This window comes from Betta splendens, chromosome 4 (assembly GCF_900634795.4).
Source record: "Betta splendens chromosome 4, fBetSpl5.4, whole genome shotgun sequence".
Classification (NCBI taxonomy): Eukaryota; Metazoa; Chordata; class Actinopteri; order Anabantiformes; family Osphronemidae; genus Betta; species Betta splendens.
The window spans coordinates 26,941,731-26,967,487 of record NC_040884.2 but is presented as its reverse complement, the minus strand read 5'-3'; the positions used below and the strand labels follow the sequence as shown (position 1 = coordinate 26,967,487).

The window sequence follows — 25,757 nt, the reverse complement described above, 5'->3', positions numbered from 1 at the left end:
AGATGCAGATCCAAGAGTGGGTAATAATGAAGACGGCGAAGCCTGAAGCACGTAAACATCCGTTTGATTCACGGGGTCTCTCTCTCTCTCTCTCTCTCTCTCTCTAAATGCCAACCATCATCCGCACTTTGTCCTTCAAACCGGAGCAGGCAGGAAGCATAATGGAAACCATGGCAACGAGACAGGCAACAGACAGCGCTCCTTGAGCTCGGCGAGGATGGATGGATGGACGGACGCGCGTGCAGATAGCGCTTTGTGAGAGCATGACTGCATGAAGTGAAACGGGAAGATGGGCAACACAAATAAGACGAGACGCCGGTTCAGCACGTCCGCGCGCATGTTTGAAAGATACAGCTCGCACGCGCGCGAGGAGGTGCTTCCTTCAAAAGGCGCCGGGTTATTTCACTGACTAACATATCAAAGTTAATGTTTCGCCGTGTTCAGCCCACAGGCCTCGGCTGAACCCGGACCAGTGACACGTTGGCATCCGTGCCCGGCTGCTTTAAGGGTTCCTCTGATGTTACGCTGGTTCTCCTGCGCTTCCAGCTGGAGTTATAGCATCGCACTTAACGCAAACAAACGGAGGGTTTAAGGTGGAATTATTCTAATTTATTCCAGGCTTAATCCCGCGTAAAAACCCTGGTAAGTATCTGTAAGCGCACACACACACACACACACACACACACACACACACACACACACACACACACACACACACACACACACACACATTCCCAAACGCACACACACAGTTAGGCATCGTGTACATTGAGCCTCCTTTCTGACAGCAACCGCCACCAGGAGGAGCGTGATTCTATAAACTACATGTTCAGCCTGGATTAACTGTAAGATTAAACCAAAGTGCGTTTCTAACTTTAAATTGTTTTATGGAGTCTATACTTTATATTTTATATACTTCATTAGCTCAAATAATATAATGTTCAGACACTGCGGTATCATTCGTTTTCCTCTGGAATTTCAAAACTAATCTGCATTTAGAAAGTATGTGTGACGTTAAAGTTTAGACTACAAACACACACTTGCTGTTGCTATGTAGCGCTAGCTACAGTACCTTAGACGTCTTGCTAGCCGAGGCTGCTGGCTAACGTTAGCTATGTCGCTAAGATTTCAGTACTTGATGACAAGATATTTTGTTGTTTGCTTGTTTAAATACTTAGCTAATGTTATTGAGCGGACGCTGCCCAGGTTGTGGGTTCAATCCCCTCAGAGTCAGGAAGGGAATCAGGCATGAAATCTATGAACAGATGATTAGAGGGCGCAAAATCATGATCTGGCCTAGGCGGCCAAGCGGCTTTGTGTGTGTGTTTTGACATAAATGCATTTTTTATTTGTTTTAGGTTAATAAATAAACACCATTGTCCTGGTGCACAGAGATGAAACAATACAATGTTGGAATTGTTCATTTTGTTCACACAACAATCCGATGACGTGTTTTTAATCTAATGTCTGCTTCATTTGTCCTTTTTTCCTCATAATTCCATAAAAAATCTTTTTAAGCCCGAGCTGTAACCTGACGCGCGCCCTCAAACATAAACGTATAGTGATGTCAAAGCAGCTGAGGAAGACTGATTTCCACTCATTCCATCGGAGCATCCTCCGCTCCTGCAATCTCCCCTTCCCTCTGTTCCCTTCATTAGACCGCACACCCCGTCCTTGTTGAAAGAGTGGGATGAAACGCTGGTTATTCAAATTTAAATCAACTCTGACAGAGAGGCAGCTGTAAAGCGAGCGAGGAGGGTGAAGGCAGCTACAAAGCTTGTACCTGACGCTGTTAGTATTAATGTGATTCCACAGCGAGGCCTGGGATCGATGCAGTCAGATGAGGGACTGTGTTAACATCCTAATCTCTAATAGCATCAGAGCAACCAGACTTTGAGAAAACCTCTACCAGTTCAACCATGAACACACACGTGCTGGAGCACAGATCAAGGCGATAGGACAGACAGGAGAGGACGCGAGGAGCCATTAGAGGAAGACCTGCTGTGGTGTGTGTTGAAAACCAATCCCCAGATGACACTGATGACCTCATGCAGGGCCAATCAGAACATACTGAGGTCCCTTAAAACCTCTGAGGAGCCGTTTGAGGGAAATGAGCTGCAGGTTTTAGAAGAGGAAGTCTCATCCAGGGTTGTGTTCATTTATTAACTCTCTGCATTAGATGTGAAGCTTTACTGAGTGAGTTATGACCTGTTCAGTATGTAGCGTATGACTAATGCAGACATTAGCTCCGACATTAGCAGAGTTTGTGTTCTCAGCCTTATTTCGCGCCACAGAGCTGAGCACCGCCGTTTTGCCCCATTTGCTAAAAATAAAATTCTCCATTGCAGGTATGTGCAGCGGAGGAAATCGTCTCAGCGAGTGACAAATTGAGGAGTGAAATACAAATGTGCCTCTAGACAGCAAACAGAGAGTGTTTTATCCAGAGAGACAGACGAAGCCTATAATTCTTGCTTCACTTCAAGGCGGTAAGAGCGCGAATGGTTTATATTTTTCATCGAACACAGTGTTGACACGCTAACAACATGCTGTCAGGCTTAACTACAGCAAACACAGGCATCTATTTAAAAAATATCTGAGGATGTTTCTGTGCTCGGCGCCCGTGGAGCATGGCCTGAAAGACACTTCCCCACGTCCCATGGCCTCCTAAAACGTCCCCATCAGACCAACGCCAGAGGAAAGACGGCGGCCTTTCTTTCCGCGTTGCTTTAAAAGAGCCCAAATCTATTTCGGACTTATTAACAAACCTCTGGAGTCCCTGGGTCTCATGCTGCACACACACAACCCTGGAGACTCGCGTGTCTGCGTGTGAGACAGCATCTTTAATTACCCAGGTAACGCAGCCAGATGCTCCATCACTCTGGCAATGGCAGTGATTAAAACCAGTAAAATATTCATTTCAATCAGACACCCACATGCCACATGTATAATTAATGCACAGCGGAAGGACACCGCAACTTTTAGCGCAGCCACACACACACACAGACACACACATCCATCACCACGCTCCCTTCACACACTGCAGCCAGCTGCTGCCTGCGCTCTCCACAGGAAGGTCAGAGGTCAGGCAGACTGCATTCTGGGACATCATTCTGCCACCTACACAGCAGATGTGTTGCGCTGCTCCCTCACTGCCCCGACTCTCTGAGGGAGTGTTTTTGCTGCGTCGCGCCTTCGCCGTCTACGGCGCCGCTCTGCCTCCGCTGCTCCTTCCTCCACCTGTCAGTGCCTTGAAATACCTGCGAGCAGTTTGTCGGAGGTCCCAGAAGCGGCGCGGTGTCTCCAGTGGGTGGAATAATACACAAACAGACGAAGAATCGGAGACTGGAGGTGAATTTACAGACATAAAATAGACATCGGATTTCTAACTCTTCTTCTCGGAACAGACCCGCTCCTGCCCAAGGCTACGAATGTGAACACAGGAACCACACACTCCTCCATTCAGCATCTGAGCTTAAATATATTAAAATCAAATGTTTGATTTAAATGTAAATCACAGCGAAAGGATGTTCTCTTTCTCACTCACTTGAAACAAAACCTTTTCTCCCCCCATCAGTCCCCGTGGTTCCACTGTCGCTTTTCTATTTCTGTCCTTTCAATCCATCTGACTGCTGTCTCTTTGTTTTCCTTGATTAAGCCCTCTGTCGCAGCATTGTTTAGACTCCAGCACTAGGCTACAATTACTCAGCGCAGTGTGTACGTATTGTATCACCCTCATTACAATTACCTCTGGGCGTGAGTGTGTCATCTGGTGCCTGCTCATGTTCCAAATTCTCAGTGAGCGGTGAGGGAGCCGCGTGCAGATGCTCCGGCATTCACAAAAAAAAAAAAAAGAAAACCTAAAGACTTACTTGAGTTTTCTCATCTCACGCTCTTGCCGATACACAGAGATATCACACGATTGATCGACGAGCAAGGACGAGGCGGCTGCAGGGGTTCTGGTTTGCCTCGTTTACAACTGGGCTCGGAGCAGTCTCTGTGTCTGTGAGCCTCCAAAGTTTGCAGCTGCCTGATCAGCTGCAGGAGGCCAGCGGCGGCTCCTCCCGGGAGCATCGCTAACTAGCTGCTATTACTTTTGCTACTTCACACGAAAACACACGTGAACACTCGAAAAGAAGTGTCTTTCATCTGTTCTCACTTCTGAGCCGCTGTCTAATTGGTCGGCGTGACAACAGGAGGCATGTGATGGTGTTCTACAACGCAGACCCATCACTCTGTTGATAAATGCACATATTTTATCCATATTTTTTTTTTCCATTCCCGAGGTTATTTATCTTTTTGCTTGTCGCCTGCTGCTCTGACACTAATGTGTAAAAATGACTCCCTCTGCTCTTTGCTTGCACAGTTTTGGACAAAACAAGTCAGAGGCCACTTACTCTAATACAGACACACAATTTAATGCCCTTGTGCAGTAAAAACAACAGCTTCCACCATGTGCGTTTCTTCTTCTTCATGACACAGGTAAAATAATTCCTCCCAAATGAAAACACAGTGGGGTCCATCACATCACAGTATAACCAAGTGTCCTGTTCTGCTGCAGGGTGCGCGCGCGCGCGCGCGCGCACACACACACACACACACACACACACACACACACACACACACACACACACACACACACACACACACACACACACACACACACACACACACACACACACACACACACACACACACACACACACACACACACGTCCTTGTACTTACTTAGAATTGAAGACCTCCATTGACATAATGCCCTCCCTAGCCTCTCACCCTAACCATCACAAATAAAGGAAGACATCTAACCTTTGCTCTAATCTGAATCAAAACTCAATTCTAACCTCAGCCCTAAAATCACATTTTAACTCTCAAACAGGCCTTCAAGTTGGGGGAACTGGCCAAAATGCCCTCACTTTGGTAGGAAAATACGTTTTTTGGTTCTCACTTCAATGCAAGTACACACACACACACACGCAAAAGATTACCAAGATATAAACCCAGAGCGCGGCACCTCCTCCCGCAGGCAGTACCGTAAACAAGAGTATTTTCTTACTCAACTTGTCTTGTTAAATGAGATTTTACCAAATCCCATGAAAGATTCCTTTAAAGCTTGATGGCGGATACTGACATTCCTTTGCAGGAGACTAAAGAAACAAAAACGCACAAAAACAACCCCGCATAAATTTACACCATTAAGTCCTCAGACTAGAAAAAGTGTGTGTGGTGTGTGAGTGTGGACGCTGTAATGAGAATGCAGATGTCCTCTGCCTGCCATGGACGCAGCCTTCAACATGCACATATAAAGTGCTTATTCTCGCTCGTTGCCGTGTGTTGATGAATAATGCACATATTAATCTTGCAATGAATGTATGGGAGCTTTACTAATTAATACAGCGTTTCCTTGTTTGAGGTCATCTAATTAACGTGGCATATTTGTAGTCACCAGGCAGTGGATAACGTTCCCTGAAGTTCAGCCCGCTCAGTGCAGGAGGAGGATTTTCCCACTAATTTCTAAGTTTCACACCACCACCATTAGGTGCCACTAGAGCCGTGGAAAGAAACAAAACCAGTGTATGTTCATGATAAATGTCATCAGTACCATATGTAGGACTCATATAAATAGTTTCATGTCTTCGTTTTACCAACACACTGGTGTTTTGAGGTTTGTGAGGTTTGTGTGGCAGCTGTGTATCTGTACTCAGTGTCGGGGTCCGTGGCCCTCAGCGTGAGCACATCCGTCTCTAATGCTGTTACTGGGACTGAACCTTTGCTCTGTTCGGCCGTGTTGGGGGGCGGCGGGAAGCAGGGAGGCAGAGCCGTGGGTCAGGCCAGGCTGTGGGGCAACTGGGAAGCGTTTGCCCCCTCTGGCCTTCCTTTGTGTTGTTCCAGCAGCACGCGAACGCTCTTGGTGAAGACCACGCGAGGGTCGGCGGCAGGAAGAGCGGGACAGAGGCAGCTTTCCCTCAAATCCAGAGCCTGGACAGACAGGAGCAAAAATCATTAACTACACATGCAAAGGTAGATTTGATCAGCTATGATTAATGTGTTCATTAGTCAAGTGAACAAGGCCATTTGTTGTTTCTGAGCAGGTTTTCTGAGCAATGATGAGATTATATTTTTCAATATAACACAGCCGTGAAGTGATACACATACAGAGATAAACAGACTCAGAGAAGCTAAATAGGGCAGCGCAGTCTGCAGCCGTGCCAGATCTCTCAGCAGCGAGAGACGTGGGAAGACAGGAATACACGGAAATACAGTAAAAAAAACTTCTATCACTGGAACAGGTGACCAACAGATGCTGTAGCTCAATCAATGTATACTAGTGGGACAACCAACTTGTAGGAAGTAACCATAAGCAGTTCTCCCAGTCTGTCCCACACACCCACACGCGACTCATTAATCTCTCACTTAGTATCACCTACAAGACTCACACCGCATACATGCACTCAGCTTCCCACTCATCGCGCTCTTCCACTCGCGCTGCCGCCGGACTTAATGCGCTTTGCTTAAGGATGATGAGCGCACTCGCGGAGGCGGAGTGCCCTCGCAAGAGTAGGGTTAAGTAGCTTGATGTTGTCACCCCCTCGCGGGGTTAAAGACATCGCATTATGCATCGCTCTCGCCCCGTCGAGCTCAGCTGTTAACTGGCTCACGTCGGATCGAACACTTTGGGGCGAGCAGAGTCTTAAAGATCCCGGAGCCGGAGAGTTTTCTAAGAGCACACACTCAGAATGCAGACAGACCCCCCCCCAACAACAGTATTCATTACCTGGCTGCCGGTGGCTACAGCTTGGCCTGCTAGAGGTCAATCTACCACATAGGGATGGGATACGATGCACAAGCAACACTCAACAACAACACAGGCACCTGATGGACAACTCGTGGTTCACTCATCTGTTCGTCTTTTTGTGCTCGGAGCATCTGACGGTGAAACAAAGGCCCAACTCAAGCTCAAGGTTAAATTCTTCGCTGCGTTAACGCCGTTAATCTTCCTGCCTCCAACACGAACACATGAGACGTAATCATTGCAGATGCTGACGCTTTCCATAATAGTTGCTGCCTTAACTGCTTGTTGATTTCCTTTTTAGCCCTAAGACACCATTGATTGTCTCAGCGTAGTGTGTGTGTGTGTGTGTGTGTGTGTGTGTGTGTGTGTGTGTGTGTGTGTGTGTGTGTGTGTGTGTGTGTGTTATTGAGTTCTGGGGCTGTTTTCCTCCTTGTCCTCAACTCCTCAAAAAGCCTCCAAAAGTTTTAGTTAAGCAGATATCCAGGCCCCTGTGTGGCAAAGTGGTTTTCCTGTCTTCCTAAAACCCTGCGTCTTTTCCTTCCCTAGTCTCTCCTTCCTCTCTGCTCTCCTCTCCCCATGTCTGCAGGTGGATATACATCTCTCCAGACGCTTCATTAGTTCTATTAGGACTCCTTGCACCGGCTCCTAAAGCTGTTTCTCGTTCTCCTGAACAACAGGCAGGTGTGGAGCGCTCTCCTCACACAGGGATCAAGGAGTCTTTTACTTTGCGCAAAACAGATGAATCGCAGCTGCAGGTGAGAGCCTCCGTTAATCCATGCCGTTATTTGGAATGAGTACGAGATCAGGACAGTGTGTCTCCATACCTGTGGTATGAGGCGGTCCAGCTGAGTGAATCTGTTCTTGTGTGACGGATGTGTGGACAACCACTCAGGTAAAGTGGCCTTTCCATTCAGATTGTCTGCGAGTTCCATTTGCTGCCAGAACACGGGGGCCGCTCGCACATCTGCACAGGCCTAGGGTGGAGGCAAACACACCCCATGGAATTAGAACCTTCTGTCTAAACCTGAGGTGAAAATCCTCCCTGACCTAGGCCTGAGTTCAGTTTGGTTTGTCAACAGTGACCCCTGGTGCCCAGAAGGGAGATTACAAGACTTGAGTCTTGTAAGTAAAGCTCATACTACTACTGATCAAAACAATACAAAAAGACAAAGAAACAAAACTATTTTAAAAAAAGAAAACAAATGAGACCAAAGCCACAAGATATTACAAATGTGTGTTAGCAGTAAATCCTCACAATAAACAGACTAAAGGTGACGTTTAAAAGCAGAGCTCCTGATTTAACACATTAGAGGCTTATACTGCACCTTAGCAGCCAACTGCAGTCCAACCTGGTCTGCTTCAGCCTCCAGCCTCCTACTGTAGGGTCGACTAAACATCAACTACAGGACACAGAAAGATCACACATCTAGTTTTATAATAACATTACAAGAACATATGGAAATTTTATGCCTTGCTGTTCAACATTCCCACAGGTGCGGCGTTCTGGGACATGTCTGACCTCACTCAGCTGTTTCTGCAGCCACTGTCCCAGCACCGCCAGGCTGTCCCGAGGACACACGGCCCAGATGGCTGTCAGCACAATAAGGGACAGCAGGTCTACAACATGAGACAGACTGGCTTGTTCTGCCTGGGGAGGGAGGAGAGGCAGAGAGGTGCGGGATGACCAGAAGGACAAAGAGGCAGAGGGAGGAAAGGGAAGGTTTAGAAAAGATTTGGGACAGAGATACATTACGAGACGTGAGCGAAGCAGCTTAAACATATTAATTGTTACCATCTATTTACTTCGTAACAGGTTTAAAGGTTTCAACAGCCAATCCAATGATGTACACCTACTGGACAAGACTGAGCCCCATCAATGCTCATTCCCTTCATCTAATTAAAGTTTCCTTCAAGCATTTCCTCCGAGGACGTTTAAAATCTTGAAATAACTTCATTAGACACATTTTAGAACAAGAAGAATGGGTTTTTGTAGCTGGAGTGAACACAGCCATCTGTGGAGAATTAATAAAGCATGACAGTGCCCTAGGTCGACAGGACAGACAGGACTGGATCGCTTTTGGAGGTAACTGTCAGTGAGACTTTATCGCTGGCTGATGCAACAACAGTGCAACCGATGCCACCTTAGCCAATACGATACTTCTGAGACAGAGCAGAGGACTGATGATGAATAGTCAGGTCTCTCTGCGTACAATGCAGATGTCTACATGAGGTCTACATGGATATTTTTACAACCTTGTGTGGGAGAGACCTACAGTAGAGGTACGTTTGCCTCTCAGAACTGAGCTTACTGTAAATCTATTAATCTTCAGCAAGTTAAACCGGTTTCATTACTCTCCACATTAAACACTGACACCACAGTCACGATCCTCCTGCAGTGAGCTATGTACTCACAGAATGGGCCAGTATAGCATGAGCCATTTCGTGTCCCAGGATGACAGTGAGCTGGTGAATATCTGCCACGGCATCCAGCATCCCCGTAAACACAAAGACTTTCCCATTCTACGGGGAGGAAAACACATCCAATTCTGAGCCACATTTCAGCTGAAATAAAATCCTCTGGCAATTAATTTGACACAATGTGTCCTACTGTGGAGAGATAAATTAATATGTAAATAAATATAATAAAAATATGTAAATACACAAACCAGTCTTCATCGGTATTTCTTTACTGACCGGTAGGACAAAGGCGTTGATGTCGGGCCTTTGCACCACATGGATGGTCCAGGTCATATCAGACACCTCAGGGATGTCCTTGTTGCATTTTGCCAGGCGGTGCACAATTAACTCAACTGTCTTGTGACGAGGGTCTGTGACTGGAACCAGCAGCTCTGCAAACTCTTCCATGTACTGAAACCAAGACAAATTCACTGAATGGTCACGAAATGTCATCACTGTTTTCTTTGCTGACTGACAGAGGTATACTCTCACTATCTTCTCTCACCGCCTCTGAAGTCAGAGCTGCCAGCTCCATGTAGTTATCCCTGCTGAACACCAGGAGGCGAGTCCGTCCCGTCACTGGGGATTCATCAAGGTGAGTCAGGAGGAGGAGAGCTATAATCACCATAGCAACACCTGTCCCTGCTGCCAGGCGCCAGCGTAGCTGCCAGGCCCATTCACGCATGAGCTGCCGGCGGTTGTCTGGTAGAGCTGCCCACCACTTCCTTATACTCCTGCACGAAAGCATAAGCCTGTGATGTCTGTTTATGCAGCACACACAGTACATACATATTAAAAACTGCCCTGAAGTGCTACAGAATGAAGGGAAATCACTGGAAGCTCCTTTGATGTGTGGAAAATGTACATTTTTAAAAATAGTAGAAAGGGAAAGAGAAAAGATCTGGAACAAAAGGTCCAATTAGAAACAGAGAAGACCCACTACAATCAGCACCCTCTGTTCCAAAATAGGCCTAGAAAGAAAACAGCATCACAACATGCATAAAACATGTTCACAACACTGTAATGCTCATTATTTGTTTGCCCAGAGGAAATAGTTGAACTACTAAGGCAGACTAGTGTCCCTGAAACATAACTCTTGAGTGCTTGAGAGAAAGGAGTCTGAAATTCCCTTCTCTGTCCCAGAATGACTCTAAACGAATTAATGAATGCTCACTGATGGGTTGTGTTACTACTCCTATGGCGTAATCAAACCAGCATGATAAATATTTACCACTTAATTAACAGAAACATGGTAACAACTTACACAATTTTGAATTGTTTTAATTTAAAACAACATAATTAATACAACTGTTGATAAACACAATTGCACACGTGTCCGTTATTTCATAAGCACAACACAGATTAGGTATAATTAGATGAGACAGTGCTTAATTAATTGAAGGCATTGCTAATTATAGGTCTGTTTTTCCATGTACACGTTGCAGTGAGCGCTCCGCTCCGGGCTCCTACCTGCCCACCACTATAGCCACGAGCTTCTGCAGAGGTTTGAGCAGAGCCCACACCAGAGGAGCGGGCAGGGCCCTCGCAGCGGCGGAAGTGTGGATGCGGCGTCCGCACCGAGTCACGGCCGTGGAGTGGGGACCTACGTGGATCAGGAAACACGCCGATCTGACGCTGCCAGAGAAGCACACAGGCGCTGCAGCGGTGGCTCTGAAGTGGACAGAGGTCGTGGCTGCGCGACAGCTGATCTGACAGGACGAGGACGAGGAGGTGTTTTTCAGAAGTTCAGCTGGTTGACGGACCAGGACGCTTCGCGTCAGATGTAGAGAGTGGAGACATAAGCGACTCCTTAACAAGTTAAAACAGATTAGAACCATTGTCCTGGCTGAGAAATGAAGGATATCTTTCTTAGCTAACTATTGCTGTATGCTATCGGACAGAGGCGACGTCCTCATGCTTTAAAACCGAAGTTCCGGGCTACCTTCTCATTTGTTTCATGGACTACGCACAGGACATAGCTCAGCTGCCAGTGTCACCGCTAACTAAAAGTGAGTTTGATTACCACAGTTCAGCAGACTCACTCAGAAATGCTACCAACTCAGTAACGCGCCGAGTTTAACACGTTAAAGCAACATAAAACAGCAGCAACCCGAATGAAACTGCTGTTTAAAAGACTCCCCCGGAAACAAGTCCGACGGAAACGTTCCGCCTGAAAGTAGCCGTGTATACTTTAGTAGAATTAACTTTATACACATAGACAACAATTAAAAATAGTTTTACCACCTTATTGTGTAAAGGACTCATCTTTGTGTAGAGAGGAGAAAAAAAAAAATATATATATATATATATATATATATATATATATATATATATATATATATATATATATATATATATATATATATATATAAAACTTTAAAATAAATACGTATACAACAGAATATAAAAATATATTTTATTTGCCTATTTAGATGCAAGCTCAATATCACACACGCTATCTCAGTCACACAGCCACACATCAATTGATCCCTAGGCTTTAAATGGAACTATGATTCACCATCTGATTGTAATGTTTTTTCAAATTAATTGAGATAGTTTTTAATACAGATACAAGGCCTTGTAACATTTGAGTTGTTTATAACACTACTGAGCTAGATAACAGTGGCATGGTACAGTAAAAATACAAATATATGGTCCATCACAGTAAATAGTCGTGTTCAGGCGATAACACTGAGCCTAGATGTAACACTGTGCTGCTGTTCGTGTCTGAGGTTGGGCTCTGTGTGGTGGGCTGTACATTGCTGTCTGATGCTGTGCCGCAATCCTGATCACAGTCCCCCATCTGGGGTCCCTGATCAAACGAAAGGTCATCTGAGTCCACTAGTCTAGAAAAAGATGCTGCCTCCTCCTGCTGATGCTGCTTGGCAATGAAGTCTGAGTGGAAGAGTGACTGAATCTGTGTGAGAAAGGGTTCTCCCTCCTCATCTGGCAGGGGCTCCATGTACCTGGCTAGAGATGACAGCATCTGGAGGGAGGGGGTTAAGTCAAATGAGGCCGAATCTTTCGCATTTTATTGTATAATATATTATATATTAAAACCAGTGGGTAATTAAAACAAACTGACATTTGGTTGTACAGGTTTGCTAGTTGCTGATAGAACTAACCTTCTCCAAACAAGTGAGATGAGAGTCTCTACGAAAGCGCCTGTTCATCTGCACACTCCTAACAGGTAAGTGGTAAATGAATGTAAAAACAAAAAACTATTTCAACATTGTTGTGTTTGAGCAGCTACTAGAGCCTGTCTCACCCAGGCGACTGCGAGTACTTGTTGATGATCCAGTGAGCTCTCCTCATCGTTTGCTCCCAGTCTGGAATGTCTTGTGATGACAGGAAGTCAAATCCGAAAGGCAGCTCTGCATACGAACAGGAGGAGACTCTCAACCACAGAATAAACTGCAGTTCTGTGTACAGAAAGGACCCTTGTCTTATAGTCATACGCACTCTGAGGGGCTGAAGGCTCCTGGCTCTCTCTCACCAACAAGCAGGTGGTTTGGGAGTGAGGGGAGGGGTTGGCTGGGTCGTATGGACTTACGATCATCCCAATGAAGGGGGCACCACCACGGGAGAAATAACTCTGTAAAAATCAGAACGGATTTAATCAGATCCTTAATCAGAGATGTTTATGTCACGTTAATCCTGCGTGAGTTCATTCCACGATCATTTCTACCTGAAACTGGTCCTGCGTGCTTATGTCCCGTACTGAAGGATTAGGGTGGAAGGAGGGATGTGAGTGGTACCAGCCCACCACACTGAAGCCCAGGGATGACAGCACATCACAGGCCTGGGTCTGAGACACTGGGTCCATCTCACACTGTAAGCCTGTACTTACACTGTTACAAGGCTCTGCTGCACAGATCTGCAAACAAACATACAGAATCATTTGCACCTGAAAACAAGGCACAGTCAATAAAAACCTGCTGTCGTAGACTGGTTGCTTTCTGCTATTTGACTGACCTTCAGTACTTTTTCATCTTTTTTAAAGATTCCACCTAGCAAGCCGATAACTTCACACCGTGACACATGGGCATGCTGAGGATTGCACATTGCTTCATCAGTACAAAAACATTTAGGAAAAGAGTGTACAGTGTTCTGAGCACATATTAAGAGTGTGAGTACATATATAGCAAATTGGGAAAAACAGCAACAATGAATTTAATGAAAAACCAAAACTGCATGCAACTCAGAAAAAAATATTACTATTAAAACAGGGGGCCACCAACTAATTCTGTTCATTTAAATTTTTCTCTATAAGAAGATTTCAATGTGTAACACACCATGTCCATGATGAGAAGGGTCTCTGTGCAAACGATAACCTGGAATGGCTCCTGTGAGGACAACAACAAAAAACCTGTGTGTTAATGTAGAATCTACAGCATTTTAAAATGCATCACCCTGATGCTTCTTCGCATACTGTCCTTTTTACTGTCCTCCTCCAAACCAACCTATGAAGGTGAAGGAGGCATTACTCATTAAATGGAAGCGCAACTCCCAGTCAGCGTGATGGATTACACTGCTGTTAGCTGAATGATAAGACTGGAAGGCACTGACCTGTACATCTTCCCCAAAAGACCTGCAGGGAATCAGCTGGAAGGGATCCAAAGACCTAGTGGGAAAAAAGTAAAATCATTTCTGTAAAAACGTTTACCGGTATATATGTGTGCAGCATCTTCTGGTCACGCTCACCCTCTGTATCTGTTCGTTCTGCAAAGTTTAGACTGTTTCTTCATCTCTTCTCTCCGCCGAGCTTGTTCTTCTGCAGTGAAATGCTGATGGAAACATGAAAAATAAATCAGTGCAGGTACTGATGTAACTGTACCTATAAGTGTGTGTGTGTCTCCGAACCTCATACGTCTGGCCCTCTAAATCTTTGGGGTCACGCCAGTTTCCCCATGTGTCCCTCACGCGGCGCTTCCTGGTCCGCTACAACCAAGGTGTTTGTTAATGCGAGGTCCTGAAATGATACAATCCAGATGTCTGGGTTCATGAGGACTCACCATGCTCTGCAGTCTCTGGGCGAGCTGATAAGCCTCGAGCACATCCTTGCCCTCCTTATGTTTGGAGCGGTCCACCACCTTGGGGCGATTATACACTGCTTGCTCTGGAGGAGAAGACAGCAGATGAAAGGGCCGGCGAGATTTTTAAAAGACAACACAGTAACGTGCTGCCACCAGCTCAGTAACCTCACCACAGTGGAAGTTGATGGCGCCAATCAGTTCCAGGTAGGTGTGTATTCTGCCAATGCAGTTGACGTCTCCACAGTTCTTCAAGCCCGGGCGAACCGATGTCTTGTTCAGGTACTTTGGCCTGCTCCTCCACCTGTCAAACAAGGACAACAGTCACTCAGATGCCTTAGTAGTAAATGCAGAGTAGCAGTAGAACAACTCAATGTTACCACTGATCCAGGATGTAGTTTCTGATCTTCAGGTATCTCTCGGGGGTCTTGGATGGTCGCCCCTCAAAGAACTCTGGGATAGCTTGTTTCTCCTCCTCAGTGATGGTGTCCACGTCCATCTCGATTTCCTGCTCAGGTATCTTGAGTTCCTCCTCTTCTTCATCCTCAACCTCATCCTCCTCCTCCCGGGCTTCTGCTGGTTTATCAGCTACACTCTGCTTTGTTTCATCAGCTGAATCTGGGACATAAAGGTGAAAAAAGTTACGCCACAGAAGAGAAAACAAGCATTCTCAATTTTGTATTATCTCATTACGTGTTTTTGATTTGTACCTGCACCATCCTGACAGGACTCTTCCAGTTGAAGAGCCTCGGATGAACCTTCAGAGTGGGAACCCTGGCCTTCAGTCATATCCATCATTTGCTTTAAGTCTTTCTGTGCTATTGCCTCAATGTTTTTTAGAATACATGATTCTGTCAGGTCACTTTTCTCATCCAGTTGACTGACGCCATACTCCTCCGAGTACAGGTGTGAAGATGAGGACTGAGGACTTTCTGCCATAGGAAACCACGTGTGGCTGTGTTGGTCCTTTGTCTCCTCCTGACCTTCTTCCTTCTGCTCGTCTGTAAATCGGTCCTTCAAAACCTCAGTGGGTGCTTGCTGCTCTGCCTCACAGAACTCAGTCTTCACCACAATCTGCTGTTTGTCTTTAGAGTTTGCATCATCACCTGGTTCATCTGTGATGTCTACGTCTTCATCCTCATCATCAGAAAGCTTCTCTATACGAACGGTGTTGGCTACAACATGAGCAAGACTGGAAGTGGTGTGAGGAAGTTCTGGCATAGGACCTGCAGAGGGAGCTGCAGCTTTGGGTTCTGCTTTGCCCTACAAAATGCAGATCAGGAAGGAATTTATTTATCCCTGACCGAAGTTGTTATCTGCCAGTAGAGTTACTTACAATGTGCTGCATCAGGTACATAAAGCTTTACCTTGTGTTTGAAATACTGTCTGGCATAGCTCTTGACCTGGAGAACAGTACGGCTGCCCACTAACTTGGCAATCTTAGTCCACCTTCGACCGAACTGTGCCTGCAAAAACCACATCACAGTCATTTTCCAAGTAGGGTCACAGAGGTTTTATGAGCCTTTACAGCCCAGAAACAATCAACATCATGGCGACAGGCTCACCAGCCCTTCCTCAAACAGCGCTTTCTCTTGTTTGGACCAGCGAGAAGATGAAGCCGAGGCGGAGCTCTTGGCTGGAGACCTAAGTGTCCAACAGGCAGAAACATTACATGAATTGAAGCAGCGGGAGGAGTGAACTGTGCCTGTGTGAAAGCTGGAAGAACCGACTCACCTCTTCACTTTGGCCTTGTGGTTAACATCACTTCCCCAAATATGATCAGGAACCCCTTTGCCTGTCAGATAGTACCTGTGAGAGCATTTAGGAACATCTTCATAATAAGACTTATATATAATGTTACATTGGAAGGTAGAGTAATCATTTATTTTAATTATGTCTATTATATAAAGTGAGAGAGACGTTAAGGTTGCATCACTCTCCTGTCCTTCAAGCCTACATTTTGCTGTAAAGTTATTATTCAAGGCATTTCAGTGTGAAAGGATACTGTTCCTCCAGCAGCATCCGCTCTATCGCCTCCCTGTTCTCCGGGCTGATGGAGTTGTCCAGCTCCCACGGCTGCACAACACACGGACACAAACAGCGTCACAACACCAGCCACAGCGCAGCCAGGCGAAAGCCCGACCGGGCATGCTCCGCTCATACCAGCATCCCCGCGCTGCTCCTCCACGCAGACTGCAGCAACTGCTCCTGGGCCAAAGCTGCTCCGTCCAGCTCGCTGCAGCAGAAACAGCACAGGCGACACATGAAGACGGGGGAATAAGATCCACCTGATCCACCTGAATGACAGCTGTTGGCCGGCGCCCAAACCCAGATCCGCAGTGAACGTCTTCGCTCTCCACAGTAGAAGTGGACTCTTACCTATCAGGGCTTTCAAACACGTCTCCCTCGATGTCAACATCCACCTCGTCCTCCATGTTGGTGGAGAAACGTAAACACACCGCGGAGCGGCCTCGCGGGATGAAAACAACGCAGGGCTGCGGCCACAGCGCCCCCTGCGGCCGGAGGACAGCGCTGCATGTTACCGCAGTCTCACTTTATTTAGGAGACCTTTCAATCTGAGAGGGATGGAGCTCGAAATGTGAGTGCGCAAAAATACCAGTGGAGACATAAAAAGGTTGGTAAGCAATTATAGGAAGTGTTTGGTTGCTGTAAGAGCCAATAATGACTTCTTTATTGACATTATTGCTTTTTGGGAGAAGCCTGTGTCACTTCCAGTCAAAAAATATCAATAACCTTGCTGGTTGAATGAAAATCAATGAATTTACCAGGGAAATTAATAATTTCAGGCTCAACTGTACATACCTCTGTGCTTTTTAGATAAACAAATCACCCAACATATCACATTTAGGAAGTATAGGATGTATTTCTATATTTTGATTTCAGATCGGGAGCAAGAATTGGAAGCCTAAATTGGAGAACTAATAAACAATAAAGCATTTATTTTTGGTTTTATGTTCTGTCTGCATTTATTTATTTCAGTTCTATAATCAATTATCCATTAATAACAAGACAACATAAGTGTCAAACACAACAAAAAAAGACTTTATTTGGAAATTCACAGTTTCTAATGGCACTACAGTTTTTGTAGTAACTCACTCCTGCTCAAAAATACTGTGCAACTCAATATACAGAGTACTCAAAGAGAGAAAGAGAGGCAGAGAGAAAGAAAGAAAAGATAGCACTTTACAGACAGGGTAGAAAAATAAAAAGGCATGAAGAATCATACAAAGTGCACACTGAGATCTTAGAGTGCTGCCTCCCTATTCACTGTGTTACGGGATAAGTAGAGTCCAAGTAATCTCATAACACATTCACACACACATACACTAGAACAACAAAAATCCTCACATGCACACAGGTTACACACACACATTAAATCTTACACATTCAGAAGGGATTTAAAAAAAATCTCGACACGTGGAACATACAGAATCACATTAATAGTGTTCTAAATCACATCCACCAGTGTTCCCTTTAATTAACCGCTCACAACCTTCTCTCCTCACATCTATCATTGAAGGTGGGGCAAATACAAAGCTGAAGAGCAATGACAAGTGCATAAAAGGACCGACAAAGTGAAAAGAGCAGACATGCATGTAGACTTTTCTAATGGGAACATGTTAGGTGATCTGGGTTAGAGTGAAGGAATATGAAAATGTTTATTCACACAGTCACAGAAACAGTCATGCAGCGGGGGTCAGAGGTCACCCTGGTGCAAAGAGCGAAGCGCCAGAGAGGCTGGTCAGGTGACGCTAATGGGACTGAGAAGAAGAAGATTTCTGTCTCCGTCAGAATGTCCAACCACATAGAGCCAGTCAGAAGGTGCAAAGAGAGTAAAACTGTTCAATTTTATTATTTAATAATAAAAACGCTAATCATTTCACATTCTAACTCCCCACAATGTTTTAAATTAATATTTATGTGGGTCAGTCAGGAAATTACTAACAGATAAAGATGTAGCGATAAGAACATGGAAACCAGGACAAAACTATGAATTTAGGCCTTTTTCATGACTTCCAAAAACCCAGGGCAGCAGTTTGATGGTCCTTATGAACTCGGTCTAAATCAGCACTAAAATACCTGGCTACAAACACAGACCTCTGCCGGACATTTTAGGCTAAAGCAAACAGAATGACGGGCTGGTACAGTGTTAGTGCTGACTGTGCATCAATAAGAGTGTAGTTCACTGTAACAGTTTCTCTACAACTTACATGGACAAAACACTGTGACACTGCAGAACTACGAGGCCAGCAAGCTTGTACCTATGTTAGAAAGTCTGTAGTGATTTAAATAAATAAATAGATAAATAAAAGCGATCTGTCAGACTCAACTGCAGGGTCCCAGCAGGGTGTGTGTGATGAAAGTGTAAACATTAAGCTTTGCTACCCAATGTGCTTGTACAGTACATTATGCTCATAACATGAAACCTCCGGCCCCATACAGGGAAGTGGGGGTAAGAGCCAAACATGACTCAGCTATGGATGAAACAAATAAAATACAGAATAAATACAGCCTGCACCACGCCTGTCTGACATCTTTTTACCTTCACAGTCATGTGTAAGCAACGCGTTTCAGGCACAGCCCAAAAGAAGATCTCCTGTAGATGTAACCGCTGCTATTTCACCTGTAATACCAGAATAAACAGGATACTATAATAAAGGATTAAAACATTCAGACTGTTGCACCCATTTTCTTCATTCAGCTCTGACAGATGGTTTAGAACAGATTGACAGAGAGACAGAGAGGAATGGAGAGAATGGCACACATAAAAGGTCTAACCCTCTGGTCCCACACAAACGCCTGCAGTCATGTTAGGATGCGATACTAAAGACAGAAGAGCTGAAATAAATGGAGGAAATGAAGACAAGAGCAGCAAGTATGTCACGCTCCAAATGGATCTCTCATTCCTTCTGAGGAGAGCAACACTCTTGATGGCCCCGTAGGTGAGCGTAGAGTTCAGCATCTCTCCTCACCGTGCTGGGTGGGTAGTAAAACAACGCAGTGATGCCCAACGGTCATGGTGCGTGTGCTTTTCCACTACAGAACACAAGGATCTTCAGCTCGACAGGTGTGACATGCATTAGCGCTCGTCTCGCCCACCGCAGCATCTCTCATCAGCAGTTCTTTCAAATTCCAGGTTTCTAAACCATAGAACAGCTATAAAGGCACATAACCGTAAACAGGTCTCTGACAGGAGTGGGTAAGGATTGGATGATGTCTAGCTACCGCCGCCACAGCCACTTCAGGTACACGGTTCGCCTGGTTGCTCATCATATGGAAATGTGGTTCTTTGGGATGCAGAAAGTGCTCGTTTCCTCAAGTCTGCTACCATAAAGTGTGTGCATTGTTATAATTAAAAAGTCGTGTACAGGTGAATTGTGAGGGTTTTTTCTCAGACGTGCCCAGTCACTGCTGTCACTCGGATGGTCTCGACACTAATCTCTTTGTTTCCCTTCATGAGCTGCTGCAGGCTGGGCAGGGAGGCAACGCCTCCTCCGGGCACGTGGGGGAACTGCAGCTCCGTTTGCCGCGACTTCCGCCTTTTCATGGAGCGCTTCTCCTGTCGGGACTTGGTGGGAGGCTGCGGAGGGGGGAGGTTCAGAACGTGGCCGTTGCACAGGCCAGCAGGGGGGAGGATGGGAGTGGGTGGGGGGAGGCGGCTGGTGAAGGACTCCTCAGAGTGGGTCGATGAGCTACAGCTGCTGGTCTCTGAGGGGAGCTCCTTGGTGGGCAATGAGGACACATCCTCTATGGAGAGAGGGGGAGGTGCTGGTACAGGTGGGGGAGGAGGAGGAGGGGGAGGAAGGGGGAGGGCCACGGGTGCCACAGGTAGGCATGGGTGGAAGCTGTTGCACATGGCATCCCCGTTTGTGAGCAGAGCAGGAGGATCAGACGCTTTAAAAGTCTCATATTTGTCCAGTGACTTTGTCTTGTAGCGCTTTTTCTACAAGAAAAAAAAACAAGAAAATGATAAACTACATTTGAAGAAAGTTGTCAAAAAAAGTACATTAAATACTGTTAAGCTATGTTAACCACTGCATCCTATAGTAATGAAAGCTGACCCCAGTGCAACACTGAGACACACAGTTAAAGTACGTTAAACTTTGTTCACTTTAACCAACAGTGGGTTAGAGGTTTGGAACATGTAGGCATTCACATTGAGTCTGCAAAACAATGGTTCACAGACAAATCAGGTGAAGGCTGGACTGTCCTCATCACATTCAATGCACAGACTGACCGACACTAGAAAACACAGGACCTAAAGTAAAGTGGCTGTCACAGCCAACAGCAGTGGTCGGAACAGACACTGTACCTTTTTCTCTGGAGAAAACCTTAGAGGTTCTACAATGTACAAGTCATCTGGACCTACTGGGGAGGGGAGAGAGGGGCCAGATTAATGATGGAATGGCAAACAGGAGTACATACATGTAAAAAGCATGAAGAGACCTTGCAAGTAGTTTTAATTAATATATTTTACGTGTTTAGTCTCAATCTGAACAGAAGATAATACAAAAGCCATTGTGAAAATAGCAATACAGCGAAATCACAAGTAAAGACTTACTATTTTATTTGTCACTACTTGCAAATGTCTGCCATGAGCCAGCAAAGCATCGTGCTATATTCTTGCACTCCTTAAAGCCTGCATGTGGACGCAAGCTGGCAATGACAGGCCTCCCTGCCTCACTCTCACGCACACATTTACACACACGCCGGAGGAATAATGAACAGCAGGGGGAGTTTTAGGTTTCATGAGTCAAAGACTTCATTCATTTATTGCCTGCGCTGGACTTTCCCTGCGGGCTCGAGGTGCCTGATGCATAAAGTCATGCAAGATGTGTGAAAGGAGGCAGCGGGGATAAATAGGTTGAATGAGAGGTGGGGAAGAGTGAAGCGAGGCTGGGTAGCGCTTCGGTGCCTACAACAGTCAGGCACGGGTGCCGCGAAAAAGACTACGGCAGCAAATATGATCATCTTTGCAATGAGCTTTGACTTGAATCACTTCACATGTTTGGTTTGCTTGCTGTGAGAAAAGCAGACAGAGAAATACAACAAACCGTAGAGGAAGGTTTTAGGAGTCACTTGTGTGTTGTGTGTTGTGTGTTACCTTCTGTGGAGGACAGGTGAAACGACTTTGAGCGAACCAGTGGACAGGTAACTCTGCGCTTTAAGCTCATATCATCATAGGAGGAAAAGCATCTGATAAGGAAAAATATTGACATTATTACTGTCACTGTCACAACTGTTTCCTACGGTCAGTGGCAGGACTGGAGAGGCAGCATTAGGCAAACGGATAACAAGCTACACATGGATGTGATCCAAAATGTTCCCCATCCAAAGAAGTATCAGAGAACTGACTACCGGAAATCAATCATCCTTTGCCTTACAAGCGACCTGGTGAAGTGAGGCTAACTGTGACGCACCTCTTGGGGCTGGGGTAGTGGTTGCTCTTGGGGAGGGCAGTCACAGCGGTGGTGCTGGGGCCGGCAGAGGCGCTACGGCAGCACTGAAGACACAGCAGGAGGCCCAGGCTCAGACACAGAACCAGAGAGACCACGAGGTAGCTCTGGCGATCAGACACCTGCAAACAAATGAAATATAACTAAAAATCTAACCAATCAAGTTATTTTATACTACCCTACCTGTTTTGTGTGTTTTACTGGAAATGCAGGTTGTTACTGTTTGCTTTTAGCAAAGTTCAGCAGAACATTTCCTTTAAAGTCAGCACCTAAATAAATAAATCAGGCTACTTCTGGGAATGACCACTTTGAATATTTGGGTTTACTGAAAGTCATGTTTGTTCAATTCACCTGTATTTGTTACCTTGAAATCAAATAAAAGCTTACTTTGCTAAAATGCTGTACGTGACCTGAACTCGACTGTAAAACTCGACTGTGTAACCTTGTGCTATATCTACATTTAAAAAAAAAAAAAAAAAAGAGTAATAATGTTTGTCACTCTGTCACTCGACAGCAGCTCTGTTACCTCTCTCTGCAGCTGACTGACTGTTTGAGTGAGGTTTAACATCAGTTTAGTCACATTCTCCAGCTGGTTCTGTAGGACCTGGATGGACTCTGTCTGCTTCTGGTCCTGAACAAGCACACAACACTTTGTTAATGCAATCAAATATTCAAGTATTTACAGTTTGCTTCATTTGGTCCGATTGAGTTAATGCAAACCGACCTGCTCCTCTGCAATGCGAGAGGTGTTCTGTAGCTTAATGATGGTTTTATTGAAAGCCTTTTGCATCTCCTCCATCTGTTTACGATACCTAAAAAAGAAAAATGCAAAAGTTACGTCACCACCAAGAGCTTGTTGCTACTATTACTTCTCTATATAGTGTTTTTACCTCTGGCTGAGCTCCTCCAGGTATCGGCTAGACAAGCTCATGTTCATCTCCAGAGCTTTGATCCGGTTGTTGAGCCTCATGAACACGCTCTCCTTCTGGCTGGAGCCGTGCACCGCTCCGCCATTCAACAACACGCCGTTCCCGTTCAAACCCCCTCCATTGTAATCTCCACCAGTCTGCAGTTCAGCATAAAAGTCAGTAGCTGTCCGGTGCATGTTTCCATTTCCATTAGTGCTCAGCAGCTCCTCGTCCACAGAGTCCTCTGACCGCTGGGACTCCCCGGTCTGACTGGGCAGGTCCACCTGCTCCCCGTTGATTTGTGAGTCCCCACTGTCTGCAGTGATTTTCACCGCCTCCGAGTGAGCGTCAGTCTGTGAGGGAGCTGTTGGCAGTTCAGTGGGAGGGGGAATAAGGTCCTCAGGCCTCGAGGCAGTAGGTAGCGGGTGAACAGGCTGCTCTTTAACAAGAGGAACCACAATAGGAGGTGTTGTCTCAGGTGGCAGCTGTGGGGGAGAGCTGAGCGTATGGGTGGGAATGGCACTGCTGACCTGCTGCGTCTCTGGGATAGAGATGGCTTGGAGGGGTGGGGTGGGGACAGGGTCGGCATCTTTGAAGGGAGGCAGCAGCTTCTCCTCACTGGTGGGTATTGGCTGCATCGCAGAACTATGAATGACTGAGAAACTGTGAGGGGGGATGGTGGAGGTCCTACTGGGCTCTAGGAGAATGTCGAGTTGTGGAGTGTGTGCATCAGGTGTGTGAGTGAGGTGTGTGTGACCAGTGTGTGCCTCGCCCACAGGTTTTCCCTCACTCAGTTCGACGACCGACACCTCGGGCTCTGTAGTATTTTCTGTGAGGGGAAGAGCCTCGTGTACAGGTGTGGGCACCGGGACAGAAATCAGTGGTGGTGTTGTGTGTGTGTGGATAGAGGTATTTGCATCAGTACGTGTTTGAGAGCTCAACAACCTCCGCCTAAGACTGCGAAGTCTTTCTTTAGCCAAGCGGGCAGAGCACCAACGGTGAAGCAGCTCAGGCAGAGTAGCCATGCAGGACAGAGACAGTGAGGAGAGGGAGGAGAAGGGACAGTAGGCCTGGCTCTGCCACTGGTTCCTGTCTGCCTCCCTCCTCGTCTCCTCCTCCGTCTTGTCTTCCTCCTCCTCTCCCTCCTCCAGCAGGATAACAGTAGACTGTCTGGGCTCTTCGTCCTCGTCCTCATCCTCTACCAAAGTGACAATTCGTCTGTCCTCGTGAAAGTCAGATGACGTGGGCGAAGGTGTCGAAGACTCCTCCTGAGTTGCAGGCTGCTCTGGTTCTGCAGACAGTCTAGAGGAAGGACATACAAATTTAGCAAAGATGCTCCAAAAGGACCTTTATAGCATGGTTATAGAAACACAATTGATATAAAACGTAAATATGTTTTCTACTCTATAAGTAATTCTTTCCTATTAATATTGGAATTCATTTTAAATTGTTCTTACTCTGCAGATTCGTGCAAGCTTTCAGCCGGTGTAGATGCAACTTCTGTGCTTTCCTTCCCGTCTCCTGTTTTATTAGCTGGAATTTGGAAAAACAGACATCAATTAACAAATACACAGGACTTTGCATTTCCTAAGCAGCAGGGAAAGCATCATCAGACTCTGCTTTATCAGTGGTTAAGATCTCCTGCTCTCTAAGGCTCTGCAGGAGAGACTACACAACAGAACCTCTCTTTCCTGCCCGGAGCAGCTCGAAAGCCCATGTTTGGATTTGTCAAAATGCTGTGAACCAGTTTAGTCCAGTCTGAACACAATCTCTTCTTTATTCTGAAAGTGTAAATGGGAATCAGAACTGTAACTGTATAGAGTCAGCAGAGAGGGGGAAACACTGCACTACAATTTGTGTGTGGCAGTTCATGGAACCAAAATCGGCAAATGAGTTGTAAAAGGAACAAATTATAGGAAATATGCGGAGTTTCTATCCAGGCAACTTTGAAAACGCTGGGGAGAAAAGTCTAGATATTTTTGACGCAACTCTGTGTGGTAAACCGAGCAAAGAGTGGGTTTGGCGTCACAGCCCCCCCGTCTGTGCTAATTCAGCCGAGCTCTGTGCCAAGAGAGAAATGCAGATAGCCAAAGTTCTGCTGAAACGCTGTAGGAGGCCTCCTGCTAACAGTCAAATAAACATCTGGCCCTCTCAGCACATATACACATAACCACGTAGGCTTTGCATGTGCTTGCTTCTTGTAGAGGAGCGAAATAAAGCGAGACAGCTTTAAGAGCAGTTAATCTAAACAATATGTGGACAGAAAAACCAGCCAGTGGTTGGACGCACAAAAGGCAGCTGACCAGCACAAGCCTGAGCTGACTGCATGACAAAACTAAAGAAGGTTACAATTTTCTGCGGAAATTCAAAGTAATATCGAAAGGCATTTATGAAACATGGAACCGACCAATAGTCAAACCTCAGATAAATACAGAAGGAACGATGTGGTTTCCCGGAAAAAGGTGGTTTGCTCTCTCCAGGTTGAAGGAGTTCAAGTATCTTGGGGTCTCGTTCATGTGTGAGGGAAGGAGGGAGCATGAGATTGACTGAGGGATCGGTCGGCTGCAATAATGCGGTCGGTGTTCCCCGTCTGTCGTGGTGAAGAGGGAGCTGGGCTGAATGGCGAAGCTCTCAATTTACCGGTTAATCTAAGTTCCTACCCTCACCCATGGCCATGAGCCTTGGGTCATGACCGAAAAGACAAGATCACATGTCGAACTGAGTTACCTCTAGAGTTAGAGTGAGGAGCTCAGAGTACAGTCGCTGCTCTTCCACATTGAGAGGAGGCAGCGGAGGTGGCTCAGGCATCTGTTTCTGATGCCTCCTGGACACTGCCCTAGGGCCCTGGGGAAGACCCGGGGGGGGGGAATATGTCACTCAGCCAGCCTGGGAACGCCTTGGAGTCCCACTGGAAGAGCTGGAGTCTAGCCAATTTATGTACTTGAGAAAAAAAAATAAAAAAAGGTCTGTTTTTGCTTTTTTTTACTGCATAGTGACTGTGTGATCCATTTGTTGGCCATATTCTTGATTATTTGATGGTAAACCTTTCCCCTTCATCTGGACAAGAAGCTAATGTGATACTAATCTGCAC

General features: G+C 46.0%; 3 protein-coding genes and 1 long non-coding RNA gene across 15 annotated transcripts in view; 1 reads left to right on the top strand and 3 right to left on the bottom strand.

Annotated features, from left to right (window-relative positions):
• Positions 1 to 127: 127 nt before the first annotated feature.
• LOC114853028 (uncharacterized) lies at positions 128 to 9,470 on the top strand. Of its 6 annotated transcripts, XR_003785488.3 has the most exons (6): positions 128 to 642; positions 2,349 to 2,486; positions 7,468 to 7,545; positions 7,870 to 7,912; positions 8,284 to 8,463; positions 8,604 to 9,470. It is a non-coding gene; the product is annotated as an uncharacterized LOC114853028 (long non-coding RNA). The 6 variants fall into 6 exon arrangements; XR_003785487.2 differs by lacking the exon at positions 8,604 to 9,470 and having other exon boundaries at positions 7,377 to 7,545; positions 8,284 to 8,421; XR_008694376.1 differs by lacking the exons at positions 7,468 to 7,545; positions 8,604 to 9,470 and having other exon boundaries at positions 8,284 to 8,421.
• On the bottom strand, positions 4,395 to 11,494 carry oma1 (OMA1 zinc metallopeptidase). Of its 2 annotated transcripts, none has more exons than XM_029145857.3 (8): positions 10,718 to 11,494; positions 9,753 to 9,981; positions 9,485 to 9,658; positions 9,203 to 9,310; positions 8,310 to 8,438; positions 8,116 to 8,190; positions 7,615 to 7,764; positions 4,395 to 5,976 (listed from the first exon to the last, which is right to left on the bottom strand). In XM_029145857.3, the coding sequence occupies exons 1-8, from the start codon at positions 11,083 to 11,085 to the stop codon at positions 5,824 to 5,826; spliced, it is 1,386 nt and encodes a 461-aa protein (XP_029001690.1). In that variant the 5' UTR covers positions 11,086 to 11,494; the 3' UTR covers positions 4,395 to 5,823. The 2 variants fall into 2 exon arrangements, with proteins under 2 accessions (XP_029001690.1, XP_029001691.1); XM_029145858.3 differs by having other exon boundaries at positions 10,855 to 10,987.
• Positions 11,495 to 11,649: 155 nt separating this feature from the next.
• mysm1 (Myb-like, SWIRM and MPN domains 1) lies at positions 11,650 to 16,813 on the bottom strand. Its single transcript, XM_029145856.3, has 20 exons — positions 16,660 to 16,813; positions 16,444 to 16,516; positions 16,286 to 16,356; positions 16,015 to 16,089; positions 15,846 to 15,924; positions 15,648 to 15,746; positions 14,991 to 15,543; positions 14,661 to 14,898; positions 14,454 to 14,584; positions 14,263 to 14,366; positions 14,111 to 14,188; positions 13,952 to 14,034; positions 13,817 to 13,871; positions 13,543 to 13,593; positions 13,223 to 13,297; positions 12,936 to 13,124; positions 12,710 to 12,842; positions 12,516 to 12,621; positions 12,373 to 12,430; positions 11,650 to 12,233 (listed from the first exon to the last, which is right to left on the bottom strand). The coding sequence occupies exons 1-20, from the start codon at positions 16,713 to 16,715 to the stop codon at positions 11,907 to 11,909; spliced, it is 2,634 nt and encodes an 877-aa protein (XP_029001689.1). The 5' UTR covers positions 16,716 to 16,813; the 3' UTR covers positions 11,650 to 11,906.
• Positions 16,814 to 17,316: 503 nt separating this feature from the next.
• Positions 17,317 to 25,757, bottom strand: part of suco (SUN domain containing ossification factor) — a 28,514-nt gene continuing 20,073 nt past the window's right edge. For 5 of the 6 annotated variants that reach the window (XM_029145849.3, XM_029145851.3, XM_029145850.3 and 2 more), the window contains 8 exons: positions 24,124 to 24,199; positions 22,649 to 23,968; positions 22,483 to 22,570; positions 22,285 to 22,389; positions 21,723 to 21,880; positions 21,407 to 21,498; positions 20,615 to 20,670; positions 17,317 to 20,245 (listed from right to left, as the gene is read on the bottom strand). In XM_029145849.3, the coding sequence (XP_029001682.1) occupies positions 19,694 to 20,245; positions 20,615 to 20,670; positions 21,407 to 21,498; positions 21,723 to 21,880; positions 22,285 to 22,389; positions 22,483 to 22,570; positions 22,649 to 23,968; positions 24,124 to 24,199 (2,447 nt within the window). In that variant the 3' untranslated portion in view covers positions 17,317 to 19,693. The remainder of the gene's footprint in view (positions 20,246 to 20,614; positions 20,671 to 21,406; positions 21,499 to 21,722; positions 21,881 to 22,284; positions 22,390 to 22,482; positions 22,571 to 22,648; positions 23,969 to 24,123; positions 24,200 to 25,757) is intronic. The other variant, XM_029145855.3, reaches the window with a different exon arrangement.

What these genes read in the sequence shown, in the direction of transcription:
- oma1 (XM_029145857.3), bottom strand. Translation starts at nt 11,085, where the DNA reads ATGGTTCTAATCTGTTTTAACTTGTTAAGGAGTCGCTTATGTCTCCAC. An exon ending in ATGCTATACTGGCCCATTCT is followed by an intron (nt 8,439 to 9,202) that starts GTGAGTACATAG and finishes CTCCCTCCCCAG; the next exon opens with GCAGAACAAGCCAGTCTGTC. An exon ending in GACTGCAGTTGGCTGCTAAG is followed by an intron (nt 7,765 to 8,115) that starts GTGCAGTATAAG and finishes CCTCCACCCTAG; the next exon opens with GCCTGTGCAGATGTGCGAGC.
- mysm1 (XM_029145856.3), bottom strand. Translation starts at nt 16,715, where the DNA reads ATGGAGGACGAGGTGGATGTTGACATCGAGGGAGACGTGTTTGAAAGC. An exon ending in GGAGCAGCGCGGGGATGCTG is followed by an intron (nt 16,357 to 16,443) that starts GTATGAGCGGAG and finishes TGTGTTGTGCAG; the next exon opens with CCGTGGGAGCTGGACAACTC. An exon ending in AAGTACTCGCAGTCGCCTGG is followed by an intron (nt 12,431 to 12,515) that starts GTGAGACAGGCT and finishes CTTACCTGTTAG; the next exon opens with GAGTGTGCAGATGAACAGGC.